General features: G+C 47.7%; 1 protein-coding gene across 1 annotated transcript; it reads left to right on the top strand.

Annotated features, from left to right (window-relative positions):
- Positions 1 to 5,046: 5,046 nt before the first annotated feature.
- PMVK (phosphomevalonate kinase) lies at positions 5,047 to 14,638 on the top strand. The gene is made up of 5 exons (XM_004693774.2): positions 5,047 to 5,382; positions 7,176 to 7,239; positions 10,385 to 10,537; positions 13,001 to 13,130; positions 14,136 to 14,638. Exons 1-5 carry the CDS (start codon positions 5,288 to 5,290, stop codon positions 14,270 to 14,272), a joined length of 579 nt encoding a protein of 192 aa, XP_004693831.1. The 5' UTR covers positions 5,047 to 5,287; the 3' UTR covers positions 14,273 to 14,638.
- Positions 14,639 to 14,838: the final 200 nt, after the last annotated feature.

Genomic DNA, 14,838 nt, shown 5'->3' with positions numbered 1-14,838 from the left:
TGGGGCTGTGCTGGGGCATCTCAGCAGCTCTGTGAGCATCTCCTGTTTTGTTTTTGGTTGTCTGCATGAGTTGGAATCGAGCCTATAGTATGGCTGCCCTGTACTCTAGTTTAGTGCCCCTTTGCTGCCCTGTATCATAAACAAAATAGGAATAGAAGGAACTTACTTCAGTAATATAAAGACCACACACTATAATTTAAGAGCCAATGTAGTATTTAATGGTGAAAAACTGAAGGTTTCCTCCTTAATATCATGAACAACACAAGAAAATCCACAGTCACAATTTCTATTTAATCTAATATTAGAGGTTTTAGCCAGTGCTATCAGACAAAAACAGAAAATACAGGGAATTTAAATTAGTAAAAAAGTGAAACGATTATTATTCCCAGATATGATTACATATAGAAAACCTTATGGAGTCCTCCAACAAGCTATTAGAAACAATACAACAAAGTGGCAGTTTACAAAAGCAATATACAAAAGTCTGTAGCATTTTTATACATAACAAATGCTGGCTAAAACCTCTAGTATTAGGTAAAACAGATTTTGTGACAGTGGATTTTCTTGTGTTGTTCCTGATATTAAGGAGAAAGCCTTCAATCATTCACCATTAAATCACGAAAATAATTTCAGTTACAATGTGTAAAAAAAATCATATACCTCATAATTAACCTAAGGAGATGAATGATCTATAAAATGAAAACTACAAGATGTTATTAAAGGACTTAGTGATATAAACAGATGGAAGGACGTTCAATGCTCATGGATGGGGACATTTAGTATAAACAAAATAAATATCCTGCCTAAAGTGATATATAAATTTAATGTAATTCCCAGTACAATACCAGCAATATTTTTCAAAGAAATTGAGCAAAAAAATTTGAAATTTATATGAAACTATAAAAGACCTTGAATTGCAAAAGCAATCCTGATAAAAGGAGAGAATCAGAGGCATCATAGTATCTGACTTCAAACAGTACTAAAAGCAGTGTTGTATTGACACAAAAATAGACATGGGGATCAATGGAACAGAATTGAAAGCTCAGAAAATAAATTCATGTACCTAATGGTACGATGAAGGAGCCACCACCATGCAGTGGGACAAGGAGAGACTCTTTAATAACTGATGCTGGGGGTCCTCTCTGGTGGTGCAGCAGGTTGGAGCGCTGCACTGCGAAGCTAAGCCAAGTTGTAGCTGCTTCTGAGAGTTCGATTCCCTGCCCTGGAGGTGAACCACAAGGCGGGCAGACCTCTCCTGTCTCACCTACTGCTCCCCTCAGCAGTGTACTTCGTTGATCTGCCTGTTCTGCTCCCCGCTCTGTCTCTGGTGAATCCTCTAGCTGCCCCTGCACCTCTGGCTGTACCCCAGTTCTGTATGCATAAATAAATACATTTTTTTAAAAGAGTCTATATACTAGGCCATTAAAAAGTCTCAAGAAATTAAAAATTAAAAAAATAAATGATGCTGGGGAAACTGCAAGTCCATATATATACATAAATAAATTCCATATACAAAAATAAATCCCAAATGGATTCGAGATTTAGATATTGGACCTACAACAATAAAATACATAGGGAAAAAACATCATTGATGCTATGATCCATGACATCAACAAGGGCCTCCCAGTTGGCATATGGGTTAAATCTCAGCACTATCACATTATCTATCACTATCACATCTGCGGCCTGACGGCCTGAGTTCTATCCCAGCCAGGGAGCTGACCCACATGCTGCAGCAGACCTCTCCTGTCTCCCCACTGCTCCCCTCAGCAGTGTATTTCAGTAGATCTGCCTGTTCTGTTCCCCACAGTCTCTGGTGAATCCTCTCATCCCTCCAACCCCCCACACCTCTGATCTACATCCCAGTTCTTATATGCATAAATAAATGAATAAATCTCAAAAAACAAAACAAAACAAAAAACTCCATACGCTATCACATGATATCAACAATAAATGTGGTTTTGGAGACTTGACCCCTATGGGAAAAGAACTAATAGCAAATATAAATTGGGATTACCTCATGTGAAAACTTTTTACATATCTATTTATATATACACACGTGTATATATATATGTATTTATATTTGTACGTATATATACAGAAAACATTCACGTAATATATAGCCAATAAGATATATAAACAAATATAAAATTTAACAATAGAAAAACAATCCAATCAATCAGGCAGCAGAAATGAACAATTCACCAAAGAGAATATCCAGAAGGCAAATGATATATGAAAAAATGTTTGTTGACACTCAGTAAGAGATGCAGGTAAAAATCACATGAGATACCATCTCATACCTGTGAGTACACTGCACATCTTAAAGAGGGGAACACTGTTACATTGTTGAGAGGAATGTAAATTGCTGCAACCACTATAGAAAGTAATCTGAATTCATCTTAAAAACTAAAAATGGAAATATCATATGACCCAATAATCGCACTCTTAGGCATCTACCCACAGAATATGAAACAATGCAAAACACTAAGTTCTATGATGCTTATTGCAGCACTATCTGTAAAGCTAGGATATGGATGCAGCCTAAGGTCCTCTAATAGACAATTAGTGTAGAGCATCTACACTATTCAGCCATAAGGAAAAACAAAATGCAATCATTTACAGCAAAGTAGAGGGAATTTGAGGAATTGTGTGGAGTTAATCAATTCAGAAAGACAAAAACATTCTGGCTATTTTACACAACGGATGATTCGACAAAGTAAAATAACTATAAAAACTACTGGACATTAATAAACACCGGGAAAGCTCTGAGTTAACAGGGGGAGGAGAGGGCCCTCGGTGGTGGTGCAAGGTTAAAGCACAGCACTATGAAGAGATCAGCAGCAACAGCAGTTCGATTCCAGGCCAGGAAGGTGACCCACATGGCGCAGCAGACCTCTCCTGACTGCCTGCCCACTCTGTCTCTGGTGAATCCTCTCACCTCTCTGGCCTACCCCCCAGTTCTTCAATGCAAAAGTAAATAATTAAGTAGTGATCATTACAAAAATAAACAAACAAATGAATAATAAACAAATGCATTCTAATAGAATGCTCCCCCTTTATTCCCCCCAAATTAAATCAACCAACCCAAAGCAAACCATGAAGGCAAACAAAAGTTCATCGTCCAGCCCTCCTGGATAGCTCTATGTGTTAAAGCACAACACTGTGAAGTTATCTGCAGCCACTGCAGCATCAGTGCCATCCCCGGCCAGGGAGCTGACCCACATAGCACACAGACCTCTCCTGTCTCCCTCGCTGCTCCTCTCAGCAGCGTATTTCAGTGGATCTGACCATTCTGCTCCCCACTCTGTCTCTGGTGCATCCTTTTACTTCCTGCACCTCTGGCCTGTACCCCAGTTCTTGTACGCATAAATAAATAAATATTTTAAAAAAGTTTCTGCCATCAACCTGAAGGGGATAATATGAATGATAAGACATGCCACTCTGAGATGAGACTGTGATTAGATCCTTGATTCCATAGGCCATCTTTAGGTGGTATGAGAATAGTGTAAAATCCAGTTATTTTGCCAATTTGTAGAAATCTACCAGATATATTACTTTTGATTAGTAGTGTAAATTTCAGTCTGCTATTTTAAAAAAAATGTACTGAAATAAAATAATAACAAAAACAAGTACACTGTGAAGTTACATTAGAAACTTCAAACACATGTGTACTTCTATGAGAGGCTAAATTTATTTATGGTTTGCTTATAAGAAAGTTATCCAGCAAAATATTAGAATTCTGTTACCTGGAAAATCTGAAAATTTTAGGAATTAGAATTGCTAATTACAAGTTTCTTTAAATATATTGTACATTCCTTAAATAAAATAATAGTTTTAAAAACTATCGCTAGCACAAAATTCCTTCTAAGCATACTGATGAGTACAAAGCTTTCAGAGCTTAAAAAAGGCTTCCTGAAGTTTGTTCTTTTTGCCTCTGACCATTGATTATTCTACTTTCCTTAGCTGCTTCGGAACCAGCTTTTCAATATCGAGGGGATTAATCTTGTCTTCCCAAGTCTCCACATACCACTTTTTCTCGTTGCCCGACTTTACAGCTCATAAAAATGGGAGTAGTAATGGCTTACAGGCTGTGTTTTGACATGCTCGGAAAATGCAGTACAACCAGTCATACCGAAGACCACTCCATTTACTCACAGAGACTGGGCAGAGATGACACTGGGAATTCAGGGCAGGGGCAGATCACCACCCCTTATCTCTGCCCATTGATCTCCTTGTGGCAGCTGGGCTCTGGATAAACCTAGGCAGAGTGTGTGTGTTTGCGTATGGTGGGAGGAGAGGAAGAGGGCTTGAAAAGTCCCTTTATAACTTGTGTTGATGTTATCCACCTCTGTCCTTGTGTCCTCTTGACTGTTATTCATTTAGTTTTAAGATTTATTTGTTGATGCATACAGAACTTGGGTACAGGCCAGAGGTGTGGGGGCGGTGAGAGGATTCACCAGAGACAGAGTGGGGAACGGACCAAGCAGATCTACTGAAACACACTGCTGAGAGGGCAGCGGGCGGGGACAGGAGAGGTCTGCTGAGCCAGGTGGGTCACCTCCCTGGGCTGGATCCACCTCCTGCTGCAGCGTCTGGGGAGAGCTTCATGGTGCTGAGACTGAATCCCTAGCGCCACCAGGGAGGCCCCTCTCCACTTTAACACCGGTTAAACATTAAACAGCTGGTACTGGACCAAGTCCGGCCATTATCACTGGACACAACCCTCTGGTGTCATTGCCTCCTTCCATCTCTAGAAAAGACCCATTTTCACTGGGGGGCCAATGAGGATTTTCTTTAGCACCTGCATTTTTTTTTTTTAAATGTACAAGTAAGAAAGCATTTTTGCAAGCTTCTTCACCAGTTTCGTAAGCTGCAGGTGTGGAAGGCAATGTGAAGTTGCCCGGCAATTTTAAGACGTCATCGGGTAAGAGGGAAACAGTCGCGTCCAATTCGACCCTAGCGCTGTCAGCTAAGCAGGCGGGTCCGTGACGTCGAGTTTTGGGCGGGTCCGGGCTGTTCCAAAGCAGTCCAGGAGGGGTACTTCTTTAGGGGTAAAGGCTGTCCTGGAAAGTCACTTTCTTTCCCTCTGCTTTTCATTTCTTCAGCCATTCCGTAAGATGCACGCGAGCACGCGCGGGGGCCGGCCGTCCCTGCACAGCCACGAAGAGCGGGGCGGGCCCTCGTAGGGGCGCCCCACTTAGTGGCCTCTTCCGTTTTGCGCGGGGTGGCCTGACTTCAGAGATGGACTTAAGTGTCGGCTCTGGGGCTTCCCGAAAGGACGACCATGGCCCCGATAGGAGGCTCCCCGAGGCTCGTGCTGCTGTTCAGCGGGAAGAGGAAATCCGGGAAGGACTTTGTGACCGACACGCTACAGAGCAGGTGTCCGAGGGGCGGAAAGGAGGGGGAACGGGGTGACGGCGGAGGAGATCCCCGCGTCACGTGACGGGGGGTTGGCTGGGGCGGCGACGGGCTGAGCTTTGGAGGCGGGGTCTTCGGACTGCGGGGCGGAGGGGTCCTGGGTGGCGGGGGGGCCGGGGATTGCCACCTGGTACCACATCAGGCGGGATTTCCACATGCCCACCACAAAGAATTGTGCTGCTACGGCTCCAGACGCGTAGATCTCTCTCTCCAAGAAGTGCTGGCAGTTACACGGAGGCATTTTCCTCTACGGCCATTCCTAGACCTCAGGACAGGGAGACGGAAACACGGATGAAAGATTCTCTGAGATCCCACCCAGTCGTGGCTGACTTGTAACAGATGGTTGCCCAGCACACCACCTAAGAGCAGGGGTTTATTGAACCCCCTTTACTGTATGCAGAGCACTGAGCATGTAGGTTATTTCATTTCATCCTGCAGACCTCTTTGTTTGCTACTGTGTGGTATTGCTACTCAGTCTCTACTTCACAGATGAAGAAACGGAGCATCTGGCAAGTTCAAACAAACAAACAAACAAACAAACAAACAAACAAACAAACAAACAAACACAGACTTGCCAGGGTCACAAAGTCAGTGGCAGGCAGATCCAGGATTCAGATTCAGCTTTAGTGTGACTAAATGGATTCCTCTGAATTACCACTCATCTTCCCAAATAATACCTTTCACTTTCACTCAGCATTTTGTTGGGGCCTGGGCCAGGAGAGCAGAACTTTGGGAAGGGAAAAGGGGGGGGGGTAGGTCTCTTTTCCTTTTGAAGGCCAGGGCAGTAGCGGTGCCTGGAGGTTGCTTTCAGGTTCAAAGAGGCTGCGGGGCAACCCAGGGTGGAGGGGACCACCTCAATCTTTCATCACCACATATCTTCTACCATCTTTCCCTAAACTGTTCTCCTCACTCCCAGAGAACAATGGTCAGGAGCTCAGACTCTGGTTTTAAAAGTAATGGAATTCAAGTCCTGACTCACCACTGCTGTGTGATCTTATACACAGTTCTTATCTATTCTGTTTCACTTTTGTCATCTGTGAGACAGGGATAATAATGGGGTGATTATAAGGATTGAATAAGACCATGTATGTGAAGGGTTGAGGAGAGTTCCTGGCATCTGTAAGGCATGGGAACTAAGTGTTGGCTGTTACTTTGTGTTCCCACTGCTGACTTCATGACTTGCAATGTTGCTTTGATTGAGTCAGTTCTCCTCACAAAACCTGTTTCCTCCTCTAAATCAGGGAAATAAGGACACCTACCTTACCATGTCAGTGTTGAGGTGAATCTCTGAACATCTCAAGGTCAGGGCAGGAATCCTGTTTCGTACTCATATTTCTATCACCTTGACTCAAATGTAATACCCAAGAAATGGTTGAGCGAATTGAACTGTTGAATGAATGGTTGACTTCTTTTGTGATGACCAAGTGAGGAGACTGAGATGTCCTGGCAGTGAGAGAATTTGCTCAGTCCCAGCAGTAATCCAGCTAGGATATTGCCAGGCAGGAATGTTCAGCCATAATTAAAATTTTACTTGTTTTACCTGATAGTCTCAGGACTCTTTCACATTCAAGTTTCATAATAATCCTGTGGGAGTCAAACAGAAACAGTTATCTCCACTTTATAGATGAGAAAATAGGGCCAGGGAAGTTGAGGGGCGACAGAGTTACGTAGATAAGCGTAGCATAAATGGGGCTTCAACCCTCTGGACTCCAGAGGTGGTCAGTTAACCGGATTTGGTTCTCCCCATTCCACAGACTTGGAAGTGATGTCTGTGCCACCCTGCGTCTCTCTGGTCCACTCAAGGAGCAATTTGCTCAGGTAGGTGACAGCTCTATGGCATCTAGTGGGTGAAAGGAGCCAGCTCCTGGGGTTTGGTTGCTGTGGGTGTCATGCGAGTCACGAGCAGGGCCCCTGCTGTCTGCCAGCAGTTTCTGGTTTTGGTGGGTAGACATTTGGGGAGCATTTTTAGCTTCAGCTATTTCCCCTCTGGCCTCCCTCACTCCAGGTCACCTCCCAGGGCATGTTCAAGAAAGTATGTTCAGGAACGCCTGTAGATGTGAGCGGCTGCTCCAACACCCTTGGATTAGTGTAGGGCCTAAACCTGCCCCCTTATTCAGAAAGGATGACGCGCATCACTCCCCTCTCCCTGGCTCAGCTCGCCTGCCACAACCTTATTCTTCCCCCCTTAGAAATTTAGTTGTTAAGATACGGTGTTAAGTGAAAAGGGCAAGATGTAGAATAATTTGATGCCTGGCCTGGGAGGTGACCCACATGGCGCAGCAGACCTCTCCTGTCTTGCCCCGTTTCCCTCAGCAGTGTATTTCAGTAGATCTTCCCGTTCTGCTCCCCGCTCTGTCTCTGGTGAATCCTCTCACCCCCCAGGTATCTCTGAACTACACCCCAGTTCTTGAATGCAGTTGTTAGGTAAGTAACAATAAATATTAAAAAAAGAAAACCTTAAGGAAGAGAACATCCATCTCTAGCACTGTACTGTATTTAGTGATGCTGAAAGTTTACATTGTTAACAAGATGAGATATGTCAGTACCTACATCGATATCTTCTTATATGAGACATGCTATAGGTATTACTAACAGTAGACATCAAAAATGAAAAGATAACCATGAAAAAGAAATTCATGTTTATTTATTTACAGGTATAATGACTCATGTGTTGATAATCAAGCAGCAGCAGTGGGGTTGCTTCATGGTGTGGCCTGAACATTTTTATGACACACAGTATTTCAATGATTACACTTACGCTCTTTTATCATAGTTTGTGATAAAAGAGACTGTCATCTACATACATAGCTACATTATTTTATGCATTTATGACAACTGACCTTTTCTTATTTTTTTTGACATTCTAGGCCACATAGTTTGAGAGTTTTTTCAAATTCTCAAAAATCTCCAAAACATTTTCCAGTATAGTTACTAAAAAACATCGGTGTTGAAGCGGATCCACAGGGTTCAAACCCATGTTGTTCGAGGGTCCACTATACCTGGGAGCCTGCCGTGGGCGCTGCCAGGAGAGGACCTGGCTGGGGGACCACAGAGGGAGAGTTTTTACAGTGAATGAATACGTATCTTTTGAATTTTGAGCCATGTAGATTAAAAAAAAAAACAAACAGAATTGCTAAACTTGGATTTACAAAATAAGTGGGAACTCTTGGAAATTTAGATGTCAGGGAGGGAGCCTGGGCAGTGACATCAGCTTCCCACACAGTGAAATGTCCTTGTCCCCTGTGTTTCTGTCCTTGACCACCAGGTGCACCCTTCTGGGCATCTGGTAATGGCCTTTTGGTCAGTTGGCTTGAGTCTAGCTCTCTTTTCTTTTTTAAATTTATTTTTATTTATGGATATAAGAACTGGGGTACAGGCCAGAGGTGCAGGGTGAGAGGATTCACCAGAGACAGAGTGGGGAGCAGAATAAGCAGATCGAGTGAAATGCACTGCTGAGGGGAGCAGCAGGTGGGTCAGGAGAGGTCTGCTGCGTCATGTGGGTCACCTCCCTGGCCAGGGATCGAACTCAAGCTGCAGTGGCTGCGGGTAGCTTCATAGTGCTGCGCTTTAACCCCTAGCTTTCTGGGGCCACTTAAGAATTCATGCCCTACTTCCATGTGACAGCCGTCTTCACGGGACATTCCTTTGTACCTTCTGTTCCTTTGAGTAGTCTCCCACTGCCATTTGTAGACAGCAGTGTTGGGGATCCTGGGGATCACAGGGACCTTGGTTTTCACATTTTTTAGTGGGAACTTTCCTAAGTGAAACCAGATGCAGAAATTCCTTTATCCAGTAGACATTTTGGGAGCAACTGTGATTTGTGGGAGACACTCAGCTTCCCCAACAGAACCCGGGCACCTTTGAAGAACTCTTGGGTCTGAGTTGCCACTGGCCTTCCAGAGTTCCCAAATCATCCCTGCTGCAGACCTGTTATCCAGGCAGGGGTGGTGATGGGAAAGAGTTGGTCTTTTTAAAACCTTAGTGGGGGACGGAAAGACCTGCCTGTCCTAACCTTTACAAGCCCCCCTCTCCCACTTCTATTCCAAAACAAGTCCAAAATTAATGCATTGATTTCTTAAATCACAGTGGGAGATAATGCTGGACACAGCAGACCATGATGTTCCTGGTGGCCCCTCTTCCCCTGTGGCAAGGGCTGCATGGGAAACCAGTTTATAAGTAGGAGATGGCTTCTGGCCTCACCTTGGAGGAGGGATGTGAGGAGGTGACATTGCAGTTCACAGGTGGAGAAACAGTCTGAAGAGGGAAGGAAACAGTCTGAGGAGGGAAGGCCTTCCTGTAGTGAGCTCGGAGGGAGGCGGGACATGAACTGGGTCCCTGGATGGACCCTTCTCCTTGTTAGTCCCCGGAGAAGGAAAGGTCGGGTTTGGAAAGTGTCCCACATGGTCAGCATAGTAGCCCTTCTGCCTCGGTGTGGAGAGCTCCAGTAGGGCCTGGAGCCAAGTGGAGTGGTGCTCCTGCAAAGGTGTGAGGAATTTGGGCCTGAAAGGGGGCAAGGTGGGGAGAAGAGAGAGACAGGAAAGTCAAGTCTCTTGGGCTTGCAGAGGGGCAGACAGTGTCAGAAGGGGTCGTGGGAGGACATGGAATGCAATGTTCTCAGATTTCCCACTGTAGTTAAAGGCTAAGCCTGTACTCAGAGGATACAAACTAATTTCAGGATTAGTTTAAGCCAGAAATAATTGGGAAGGTAATACTGTTGCAAAAGAGAAAACCACATCGCATATTTTAAAGACAAACTGAAACCATTTCTGGATTATCTTGAGACCTTTCTTCCACCTGCCATTTTGGGATTTCTTGGTTTTCAGGGCTCTCTTCTGCAGGTCTCTGTCCTGGGGAAACCGCATTCATCTGTTCATGGGCCCTGGGGGAGGGATGGACCTGTCTCAGGGGAGGCTAGCGAGGTCGAGAGGCCAGTGGCATAGCCATAATGATGTGCTCTGGACAGGAGCACGGCTTGAACTTGCAGAGACTCCTGGATGCCAGTGCCTACAAGGAGAACTATCGGAAGGACATGATCCGCTGGGGGGAGGAGATGCGCCAGGCTGACCCGGGCTTCTTCTGCAGGAAGATCGTGAAAGATGTTTCTCAGCCCATCTGGGTAAGCCGGCTCTGGCAGCATTAAGAAAACCCACATCCCTAGCCCTCTGCCTTCCCCACACACTGTAGATGTCAGATGTGTTGCTTTCTCTCTGTCTCTACTGCCACCGCCTGGAGCCATCCGCCACTGTGTCATCTGGACAATTGCAGCAACCCCACTCTGGCCCCACCGTTGATTCTTGGTCCCTTTGATCCATCCCCCACACCACAGACAGGATGAGGTTTTAAAAACAGACACCAAGCGGGGTCACTCCTTTGTTTACAAAACCATGTCGCATTGTTTTCATGAACAAAATCAAAATTCTTAACAAACTTTTGGGTCTTGAATGACCTACGTTCTGCTACCCATATAAGCTCCTTTTGGAATGGGCGCCTCTGCCTAGGTGCTCGGCCTGCCTGGATTGCCCTTTCTTTCTCTCTTCACCTGGTGGGCGAAAGTGCCCTAGCTCAGCTTATAGGGCACTTTTGCAGGGAAGCCTCTGGTCCCCATGTCTTAGCTGGTGCTCCCTGGCATCTTCCCTTTTGGTGCCTCATTCACTTTGGCAGCCGTGTTAGCTGCTTGACCCAGGCCTGGTTCCAGGTACTGGAATAGACCATTGCAAAAATGCAGAGTGCCTGGGAGCTTATGTTATAGCTGGGGGTGGAGGGACTCGGACGCTCAATAAATATAGACTATGTCAGAGGAGGTAAACATGAAGGAGCAAAGTGAAGTTGCCCAAGGGTCTGAGGAAGGCTGGGGTTGGGTTGCTGCTTTATTAGGTATGATAGGGAAAGGCTTCCTGATAGGACGATGTCGGAGCAGGGCCTGAGGAAGAAGTATGGCAGTGAACCGAATGGATATGTGGGGAAGGAGCTTTCCAGAAAGGGAGCAGGGAGTAGAAAGGACCTGCGCGGAAGGTCCCTGGCATGTCTGCGGCAGATCCAGGGGTTGTATGGGTGTGGGGTTTGGGTAGGAGTGTGGTCAGCTGCTGCAGTTTCCTTGGAAGAGTCTGGATTCTGCTGAGTTGGATGAGGACCCTTGAAGGTTCGGGCAGAGAAGAAACAAGCCAATCTAAGGTCGAAAGGGCTGACTTGGCTGCTGGTGGAAGGTGGCCTGGGAGCAGACAGGCCAGTAGAGGATGCTTCCCTGACTGGGGGGGCTGCGGCTCTGCTCTGAGGGGTTGGCGAGTGGAGACAGGGCTTGATTCTGCACTGGTTTTGAAGCCAGAGTCCATAGGATTTGCTGGTGCACTGGCTAGGGGCATGAGGACAAGAAACAGTATGTAGCGGTTGGACTAGTAGACTTGTTGTTTTCTGAGACAGGGACGGAGTGGGAGGATTAGGCTGATGAGAAAAGCAGAGGCCCTGATTCGGACGTGTCAAGGTGGAGATGTGAGTTGATGAGGACCGGGGTTGCTCGGTCTCGGGGAAGCTGCTGTCTGTCCCGTCAGACCGTACGGTGCCCCAGGGCAAGCACCAGCTCTGTTCAGCTCAACACTCTGTCCCCAGGGCCCAGCACACAGCAGGTGCTTGCTGTGGAATTTTTTTCAGCAGCTGGGAGAATGAACATGTCAACAGCATGGATGAGAAGAGCTGGCCTGTTTATTCACTGGTCCCTTCATCGGTGAACCTGTGTCCCGTGTGCTCGGGTGTCAGACGGGACACATGCCCGGGGTCAGCGCCTTTCCCTTATGGAGTTCTCTCTAGGGGGCAGACAGACAAGACAGATGACCAAAGTAATACAGAGTGATGATTTTAAGCGTACTTAGTGCTCAGAGGAAAATACAGGCTGTCAGGATCGCGGGGGTAGGACGAGAGGTAGACTGGTGGGGAAACCTCTTTGGGGTGTCACTTGAGCAGAAGGGGACTACCTTGTGCTTGTCCAGGCAGAGGCAGGCAGTATGTGCAAAGGCCCTGAGAGGGAGAGGTGGTTGGCGTATTTGAGTAACCGCCACAGATCAGTGGCTGCCGTGGGGTGAATGAAGGGAAGATGCTGGGAAGTAGGTGGTCGATCTTGTAAATTGGGGTGAGAGCTTTGGGTTTTATTAGAATGATGGGAAGGGAGACTTTGAATGGCTTAGGGAGAGGGACTGCCTAAAATTAAATTAGTGGTTAGAGTTTGTTTCTGGTCTCAGTTGCTCATCTGCCAGATGAGTATGTGAATCTGACGTGAAGGCCCGAGGGCTCTCCTCCAGAGCAGTGATGGTCCCAGCCCCGCAGGTCACCAGTCTGTCCCTGGCAGAGTGTGTGGGCAGAGGGGACTGTGGCCTGCATTGATGCGGAGGGGGGTTCTGCTCAGAGGAGAGGGCGGTCTCTGTTGACCCGGGGGATGGGGCTACACTTGTCTGGATTCTGCAGTGCCCCTGCCCAGTCCCGTGCCCGCTCTTCAGAGGGATGCTGGGTCCTCCTTCCTCTCCCCATCATCCCCTGCACTGTGCCTTGCACCATAACCTGTTGGCCACATGTCTGTGTTCCTTCCTCGCAGCTGGTGAGTGACACACGGAGGGTGTCCGACATCAAGTGGTTTCGAGAGGCCTATGGTGCTGTGACACAGTTGGTCCGAGTGGTGGCCTCAGAGCAGAGCCGACGGCAGCGGGGCTGGGTGTTCACGCCAGGTGTGTTGCTCACAACCTTTGCCCCCAAGACTGGCATATAGGTCGGCCACACCCTCTGCAAACCAGGCCACCCATTTCCGTGCAGCAGGTCTTCCGCGCTTGCTGGCAGGCTCGGGGCAGTGAGAGAGGGGTTATAAAAGGGAACCCAAGGCCGGGGCTCAGGAGCGCCTCCAGGTCAGAAAGTGGGGTTGGGGAAGGTGTCCCTTGGGGTAGAGGTTCCCTGAGGCTGTGGCCTGGGCCCCTCACTTGGGCTGTTTTCACTAGGCCAGTGGACTTGTGGAGGTCTGCCTTGGACCGACCCCACTGGTCCTTCAGCTTTCCACCTAAGGGTGGGTGTGCTAACAGCAGGCCAGAGGGTAGGCCCGACAGCCCTCATTTCATTTTGATTAATAGGTGGCAAGTGGGAAGCTCTGCTTGGCAACTTTAGTCGTGCCAGTCCAGACCTGTTTCATGGTCACTCAGAGACATAGCTCAGGCCTCTTTCCTGCCCTAGTTCTCTTTGACTTGGGGAGTTCAGACCCAGGTGCCTGCCCTCTCCTAATGGCCACTCATCTCGCAGGTACCCACCCAAGCCAGCCCTGGGCTAAGTGCCCTCTGCCCACTTTCTTACTGTGTCATGACAATACCTTGCTACATGAGATTGGCATATGCTGCTTTCCGAGAGGATTGAACTGGAGATTTAGGGATAGAAATTGATACAACCAGCTTCACAGAAAATGAAAAGACACCCCCCTTTTAGGTTGCCGGTGGATTTAGATCACTCAGTCTGCCCGCAGTCGTGAGGTGAAGAGTTAAGTCAGCGGGACAGTCTGGGGGTTTAATGGGGCCATTGAACCAGGTAGCTGGTGTTTCAAGGGTGGGGCCGTACTGCTGGCCTGGGAGAAGCCCTGCCCCATCCTGGCAGAGGGGAGGTCAGGGGAGGGTGGTTCCTTCTGAAGCCAGCAGGCTTGATGCCCAGTGTTTGTCCAGAGGGCTGGGGCCTGACCTGCCCCATCTCCTCCACAGGAGTGGATGACGCCGAGTCAGAGTGTGACTTGGATAACTTTGAAGGCTTTGACTGGATCATCGAGAACCACGGAGACGAGCAGTACCTGGAGGAGCAGTTGAAGACCTTGATAGAATTTGTTCACTCCAAACTATAGTCCCAGTTCCCTGGAGGCACCAGGGGCTGCCAGGGTGAGGGCAGGCTGACTTCTGGACATGTGGTCCCTGAGGCTGGGTAAGGTGGGGCAGCAGGCGCCTGGTCTCCAGCTCCGGGAGATGGAGATGACAGACAAGTCTGAAAACCTCTGGGAGCCTCTGTTTATGGAGATGACAGCCCACCTCTTTAGGAGTCTTAAAGGCAAGGGGTGGTGAGCAGGCTGTGCTTAAAGTGGAAGCACCGCTGTCTCCACAGTGCCAGGCCTGTCAGCGTCTGGTGGCCTTGCCTCCCGTCCAAATGCTCTTAGCCCTCTGCTTGGAAGTGAGCCCGGGCTCCCCAGTAGATACAATAAACCTTGGCGCACACACTCTGAGTTGGACATTGTCATTTCCCAGATGCCAGCCCAGCCTTTGTGGGGCTCGGCAGGGCCTGCAGTGCATGGTGCTGACACTGATGAGCCGGGGTCATGTAGGTGACTACCTGCTTGTGTTGGAGGCAGGATGGGGGTCTGAAGATCTCATCTGGATTGGCTCCCAAAGAGGCTCGGTGTTCCACAGGAGCTGCCAC

This window comes from Condylura cristata, unplaced genomic scaffold (assembly GCF_000260355.1).
Source record: "Condylura cristata isolate star-nosed mole 26May11 unplaced genomic scaffold, ConCri1.0 scaffold00040, whole genome shotgun sequence".
Classification (NCBI taxonomy): domain Eukaryota; kingdom Metazoa; phylum Chordata; class Mammalia; order Eulipotyphla; family Talpidae; genus Condylura; species Condylura cristata.
This window is presented reverse-complemented; position numbering and strand designations above follow the sequence as displayed.

What these genes read in the sequence shown, in the direction of transcription:
- PMVK (XM_004693774.2), top strand. Translation starts at nt 5,288, where the DNA reads ATGGCCCCGATAGGAGGCTCCCCGAGGCTCGTGCTGCTGTTCAGCGGG. An exon ending in TCAAGGAGCAATTTGCTCAG is followed by an intron (nt 7,240 to 10,384) that starts GTAGGTGACAGC and finishes TGCTCTGGACAG; the next exon opens with GAGCACGGCTTGAACTTGCA. An exon ending in ATGTTTCTCAGCCCATCTGG is followed by an intron (nt 10,538 to 13,000) that starts GTAAGCCGGCTC and finishes CCTTCCTCGCAG; the next exon opens with CTGGTGAGTGACACACGGAG.